Source organism: Montipora capricornis, chromosome 12 (assembly GCF_036669925.1).
Source record: "Montipora capricornis isolate CH-2021 chromosome 12, ASM3666992v2, whole genome shotgun sequence".
In the NCBI taxonomy this organism is placed as follows: Eukaryota; Metazoa; Cnidaria; class Anthozoa; order Scleractinia; family Acroporidae; genus Montipora; species Montipora capricornis.
Genome location: NC_090894.1, coordinates 41948445 through 41955944, shown reverse-complemented (window position 1 = coordinate 41955944; position 7500 = coordinate 41948445). Strand labels below are relative to the sequence as shown.

General features: G+C 39.3%; 1 protein-coding gene across 3 annotated transcripts in view; it reads right to left on the bottom strand.

Annotated features, from left to right (window-relative positions):
- LOC138026918 (XK-related protein 6-like) overlaps positions 1–5268 on the bottom strand; it is a 13584-nt gene extending 8316 nt beyond the window's left edge. The window contains exons 1-2 of one of the 3 annotated variants that reach the window (XM_068874375.1): positions 5005–5268; positions 1–178 (exon numbers count right to left, since the gene is read on the bottom strand). The exon at positions 1–178 is cut by the window's left edge and continues 285 nt beyond it. In XM_068874375.1, coding sequence (XP_068730476.1) covers positions 1–178; positions 5005–5023 — 197 coding nt within the window. In that variant the 5' untranslated portion in view covers positions 5024–5268. Of the gene's footprint in view, positions 179–5004 lie in introns of those variants that run through there. The other 2 variants (XM_068874376.1, XM_068874377.1) reach the window with 2 other exon arrangements.
- Between the last annotated feature and the right edge of the window lie 2232 nt (positions 5269–7500).

Genomic DNA, 7500 nt, shown 5'->3' with positions numbered 1-7500 from the left:
AGACTTCTCTGAGCTCTTTCGTTCCATAAACTTGCCTCGTTATCTTCTTCTGCCAGGCTTGAGTGCGTGTTACTTTCCTCAATTTCACTGTTAGCTTCCGTTCTCATTGGTTCTTGGTGTTGAATACAGCAAACCTGAGGACTACTGTAGATATAGATGGAACTAATTGTTGAGAGAGCTGCAACATATAAATAGGTCCTCGACTTCAAATTTAAAATGAGTTGCTTTTACAGAGGTCTAACTTCTTGTAAGTCTCCCGAATAGTATACACCTTATTCCAAAATGGCCGCCATTTTAGTATTCTTGTGTTTGATTGCAAATTGGCCGTTTTGGCCTAGTTCAAAATTAAGGCCCGTTTCAAACGTCGAACTTTACATGTGCCGAATCTAATGCAAATGAGAAAAATATCTATTGTTTTCGCTCATTTGCATCAGATTCGGCACATGTAAAGTTCGACTTTTGAAACGGGCCTAAGTATTCTTTTGAATTTCACGTTTGAAAGAGAGGCCAAAAGAGCCAATTTGCAATCAAACAAAGTATACTAAAATGGCGGCCATTTTATTCTCTCTCGCATCTGGTAGGGCGGAAGTCACGCATAGCTCCTCATTCCCACGTGGTTTTGCGTGACATCGACTATTCGCTATAATAACAAGACGCCTATATTGGCGTATCCTTGGGATGCACAAACAGTTAAGACAAATTGTCCAGTTACAGTGAACTACAACTACGGGTAAACTTGCGGAGAGTGACGAGAGATTACTAGAAAGGTAAATCTGTAATTTAAATAGAAGTTGTTTCCTGTAAAACAGAAATAGACGTTCTCTCTTATTATTAATGCTACTAAATTTGTAAATCATAGCAAAAACGAAGCCCTATTAGGGGTTATCAGGATACAGGATGTATGGGTAAAAATTAGAGGGATACGGGATACTTGGGGGGAAAATTAACGAGATACGGGATATCAAAAAAAAAACGAACTGTCGCATTATACTGAGAGACACAAACCACAGGAATTACCGGTAACAAGATACAGGATATTTAGGCCAAAAATTAATGGGATATAGATCCCCTCACCCTCCCTTTATGGGGCCTCAACAGTAAGCTCAGCAATACTATCAGAATTTACATTTACTTAAGTCTTTTGAGGAATGTCAGAATAAAAGGTGAGATTTCTTTGTAATACTGACTGAAGATCGGCCACTTTATTCGTTTGCTTTGGTTCGTGCATAAAACAAAAAAAGAGTAATAAGTCTTCTTGTATTTGATTTATTTTTGGTATTTATTTACTCTTTTCATGTTTTGATTCCTGTACTAAGAGGAATGGACTTTTTTGTCAAATTTCATGCTAGTGTCAACTAAAGTTAAGCGGTCCGTTCGGATGGGGTTAAGAAACTTGGATGGCTGACCACTGCGAAGTCCCCATGACTAAGATAGCTTTTTTTTTTTTTAACTTGACTTAATTTTTTACTTTGTTTGGCAGTTGAAGTCTATTTTCTTATCTCCTTCCTACGTCTTTGTCAAAATTTATTCCAGTAATGGAAGCAGTGGTTCATTTTGTTGCCGGTCTGATGTCATTGACACGAGCGATTTCCACTAAAGCTCGTTTATGGGAGACCACTTCGTATTGTCCCCACGGAAGACTTTTTCTTTTTGCATTTGGTTATTAACGGCTTTTTACATTTCACGTTTATGATTCCTATATTGGGAGGAATGGCATTGGAATTTCCAAACAGCGGGTGTTGACTCTTTATGGCCGATTGAACACACTGGTTTGATTCACAAAATGTTTTGGATCGACTGAACAAACTAGTTTGCAAGAAACAGGTCGATTGGAGTATTCGTCTATGTAATAATGTTCACAGTGGAACACGCAAGAACGAAGCAAGATCTAGAAATAACGATGAACATTTTCCTTACCTAAAGCTTGCCGTTCTCAAAGAAAAATCATCTGTCCACCATATCAAATTCTTTCAGATGTGAGGTTACTGTGTCAATCATCACGGGGGGGGCAAGGATTACAAACTAAATTTTTGCTCACTCCTTAATAACAGATCTTCGTGGCTGAGTGGTATAGCGCGCGTTCAGAATGCCTAACAACAGGGAAAAAAGTGGGGGTTCTAATCACCGTAAGGGAGTTTGGAAATACTGAAGGAAATAAAATTGGATTCCCCGATCGGAGCTTAATTCAATATCCTCGGGGTTTGCACATTTGTGAGTACGAAAAAGAATATTATAAAGGAATTCGACTGGTTTTGAGAGGTGGTATGTCTATGGCATCCCACGCAAATAGACTTGTCACCGTTGACAAAGGAAAAACCACAAGAAGACGGAATGATATGACCAGAAAGTCCGACCGTTCGGAGAAGTCTTCATCACCTCCAAGAAAAACATTTTATGACGGAACGGGATGTCACGTAATTCTCGTGACAATTTGAGTAACAGGCGGCTGCAACGGACACTATTAAAAGCCCCTGTTACACATTGCAACTTTTAGCTGAGACTTGTGCGAAACAAGTTTCAGGAGGCATTGAGCCTTTTTTGAACTTTCGTCGCGAGACGCGTTTCACGAAAAGTAGAACTTCTGCAACGGTCGCAGTAATCGTATGCATAGGCAGCCCAAGCTCGGTATACGATTTATAGACTTTGTACGGGACTGCACTGAGAAAAGATGAGGACAACTGTACGTCGAGGTAAGTGAAGTTTATTTCTACATTTACAGCTTACTTTAGCATTTATAAGGTCAGAGTTAATTTTCCCATACAAAGTCTATAGAGCTTGAGCTGCATGTGTCGTATGCAGTGGTGATAAAAACCAGTATAAAAACAGGAGTTTCACCGCGTAACGCCACTTTGTCAAACTGGTCTCGCTCGGTCTCGTTACGCTACGCTGCGTCAGTTGCCACACGCCTACAGCTCCCGTTGAAACTTGTTTCGCAGTACCGTTGCTCATGAGTTTCAGCTAAAAGTTTCAACGTGTAACAGCGACTTATCGCACTAATATTCGGGAAGAGTTTTTTTACGACCACCGTTTGATTCGTTCTGATGCGTGCTGTTGTATGTTTTTGTTTTAATTTCCGGTTAACACCTTTTTTTCAAACTGACCATTTATACTTTATTATCCTTTTGTCACTCGGTTGTTGAAATTAGCCATTGTTGTCATCAGCTTTTGAAGGAGGAAGCAAGAGCTAATTTGCATTGTATATAAAGTAAAGAAGTACACAGTAAGAGGGAGGGAAGATTAATAAGGCGACCATTTTAGTTCAAATTCATCAAATCTTCACCTGCGCTATATATTGCTGTAAAAGGAATCGATCGTTTCAGTTACTTGCATTATAAGGCCCCCGCTACCTACAATTGAACACGGTTGTTGTGGCTGCTTGAAAACGTATGAGACAAGTTTTACGACTGTTAAAAGTTAACCCCACATTCTATTGTTTTTTGCAATAGAATTGAAAGCTTACGATAAAGGTCAACTACACACGTAAAATATAGGATTGCTATTTGTCATAGTTATTGGTCAGTTTTTTTAGTTATTCCGAATGGTGAAGGCGGGAAACATCCACTAAGGTGCGGGATTGCAGAATATCAAAATATCAGATCAACTGTGAGATATTATCATGATATATCAAAATATCAAGCCCCTCAACACTTGATCATATCCACTTTAGTATGCCATCTCACGGTGATATTTTGATATTATTAAATTCTCAACCTCGGATAATGCATTTCGCGTGCTCTGATTGGTTCACTCAATCTCGGTTATCAGCTCATATACCTTGGTTTGACCTTATATGGTAAATGATTGCGTTGAGCGTTGCTAAACTAAAAATGTTTTCGTCGGAATGCCAAATTTCTCTTTGAATAAAGCCAAAAAGGAGAACAAAAACTTTTTTTGTGGAAAGTTTGGATCAATTCCGACGTTTAGAAGTACGAGAAAAGGCAAGAAATGTTTTTGTGATGAGCCTGCGTCTGTCTGACAACAAGGTATTACACAATATCGCATCAGTTCTCATCAAGTTTTTTTCGATTTCGCTCGGATTTGCTCGCTTTTTCCGCTCGTATTTCGTACTTCCAAATTTTTGGAGTTGAAGGAATTTAATAAAACAATTATTCCAGCGCTTGTTGGATATGAGACTGGTTATAGCCAACTCGGCGCTACGCGCCTCGTTGGCTATTTAATAATAGCTAATAATTGTTAATTATCCTGATATTTTGAGATTTAAGAATCAAAACCATAATAATCACAAATGTATGCTGCCTCGTTCTTTATTCATATCATACTGATATCGATATTTTGATATTGTCATGATATTGTGATATTATCATGATATATCAAATTATATTATGATATTTATATCGCTATTTTCATATTATCATGATATATCAAAATATCAAGCTCTTCAACACTTAGTCACATCTAAACATTTGAGATGTCGCTATTTTGATATTATCATGATATATCATGCTAGTTTCTCAGTGGGAAAATCAAAATATCATAGACACTTATCAAAAATGATATATCATGAGATTATCACTAAAAACTGCAAGAAATGTATGAGAGAGTTTTTGATATATCAAAAATGATAGCAAAGATTGATATTATGATATTCTGCTATATCGCACCTCACTCGAAACATCACGACGAAGGTCGGAGAGACGAGACCAAGAAGGACTTCTTCAACTTTGAGACTGAAGGAGTCAGAGCCAGGATAAGATCAAGATGGGTGGTAAACATTGGACAGAAAACATGAATGGAGACGAGGGCAACCAACCCGATTAAGATATGTATTGAATTAGAAGTACCTAGTAAATATATAGTTATTCAGAATAGTTCGACTTCAGCGCTTAGTCACCATTCGTCGTCTGAAATTTCAGCAGTTTCTTCCCTAACCCTAGGGTTTTGAGGGAGGAGACGGCTGAAATTTCAGACTATCACCATTCGACGATCACCTCCAGTCAAGCCCGTTGATCGTGCCAATGATAGCAGCACATTAAATGTATGTACCTTGAATAAATTTGATCATCCTTTGCAAACTCCATTTGCCTGTCCTCGACCACTTCAATTGTTACGTATCGCCAGTCCTTTAGAAACAAGCTTCGCGCAAATCAATAAATCTCCCATCAGAAGTTATCTTTCCACAGAATTGGCGGAAGCAGAAACGTTTCGGTTTCGGCAATGCCATTTGACACCCCAAGAAAGGGATGTCAAAAGAAACAATCTCACGATCAATATATAGGAAACAAGCCAGACCTTTGCACCGCATGGAACTGTCATTGTTTTGATGTGTCATGCAACTCCATGTATTCGTTGAAGTAAGATGAATTATTACAGGAAAACACGTGACGAAGAGGTCCCTCTATTTTCGTTGAGCTCATGATAATATCTAGGCGATCAGCGTTTGCTTGTTATTTTCAGGTTCCTAATACCTTCGGCTGGGTAGAGGTTTTATTGATTTCCCTCTTTAGCGAGAAGGAATGGAAGCCTATGCACGGATCTCCTCAATGTCTGCGGGGCGGACTGTCACGCATGAGCGTCGTGACGCCAATGCAACGTCATGCGCTTTCATTCTTCCACCATTAGGCAGGCGTTAAAATTTAAACTAGTTACAGAAACTCAAAATTTATCGTGCAAAGTTCTGGACGACATCGAGGAGATCCCATCAGAGGTCTCCTATCCTTCTCGCCAGAAAGGGAAATGAAGAAAACCTCTGTCAAGTGGGGTAGTTTCCAAAGTAAATTAGTTCTAAAACGGTAATTCTTTCCCTCAAATTCACTCAGTTGCAACTGACCACCTATGATTGAAGAGGTTCGTGGTAAATTGATCTGGTACTTCACCCAGCCCCATGCTATCTTTCAATGCTCTCTTTGCAAAACCGGTCATTTCGATAAGGTGTATAAAGTAACCACAACTCAACGAGTGTATTAATTAAGCCTCAAGTGTCCGCCTTGTCTGAAAAAATGTCAGGCGGAAAATGGATTGTCTGATATCTGAAAAAAATTCATCTTCTGTTTATTTAGGAGAGCCTAAAGAGTAAGATCAGTACTATTCCCATCCGTAATCACGACTCATTCACAGGAATGGGTGTGCAGCTCGAATTGAGAGCCTGAGCGTTTAATGCCGCCGTCCAAATCATTACGTACAAAACTACCGTAATACAACTCACTCAAAGATTGTGCAGTCGCCTGATACGAAAACCCAGCCTCCCGGGCTGGTGATTACAAGATAAATTAAACGTTATTTCAAATTACACTTATACAATAAGAAAGAATACACTTGCCCGCAAACAGCAAAATAGCAAATATAGCAAACGAATCTTAATCAACAGATCAACAGCCTTGGTGAAAATCAGTAACATTTTGAAAGTGATTGAATACGTTACGACAGTCCTACCTTATATATGCACCAACAACAAAAATAAGACTAATTGCCCATGGGGCAAACATGTGTTAAATACCAATAGGAAAATATTTTCAGTTTAGGATTGAGCTCACCTACCAAAGCCCTATGAACACTATACAGTAATTACAGTCGTTTCTCAAGGAAATGTCCATTTCTTTGGTTTTTCGCATACTGCTTACCTATTACTGATTCTTTTGTTACTAATCATGCACAAAACCAGGCGCCCCTGATAAAACTCATTCCTGGTTCTTACGGATTGCCGCATCGATGCAATCTCTAAAATCGCTCTAAACTACATTACATACATCATTCAGTTCATCGGCTCTCAGGCTTGAGAGATACTGTCTTTCGTTCAGTAGAGACTAAGAGGAGATACTTGATTCCGATCTCGTCGTAACTAAGAAATCACGCATTGATTGTCCTCGCCGGAAGGTTCGGAAATGATTTGTATATCACTGTCGTTACCCTTCGGTGGACTTGGGTACGTCATCGGGCCCCTTTTCACTTCATTCCACGGCCCTGATCCAAAGCACCCTTTGCAAAAAGAAAATGGAAATACACAGAAACTATGATTAATGATCATAACTCAAGATATCGAAACTGAATCGCTTACAGAAATCACTAACAACGCTCGACTATCGAGTCAACTTAAACCATGCTTACATTTTCTTGCTGCCGAGGTTACGAGGGAGCCATTCTAATCTTTTTCATTTGAGATGGGCGGATTTCCGCGTTTCTGGATGTCTGCGTTGTGTTCACAGTATCAAGGGCAGCGTTTTTGCGCATACCATGTGATCCTTTTTGCTACATCTCGGCAGCATTTCACTTAATCAATGCAATTACAAGTAAGTATTTAAATAAAGGGTTACAGCACAATATATTGAGAGCCGGCCGCTTAAACATGGCCGGTGCCTAAACTAAAATACTGGAGACTAGCGCCATTTAAAATGGGGGTATGAACGTATGAACTGTGGATCAGTGATTTCAAATGTGAGCAGTACATGTGAATTTGACGTCATGTAACTATCAGGAAATGTCCAGGATCCTTCTCACTATGTCATCGTTAGCTAGGACGATGCAATTACTGCATTTAGCCGCTTC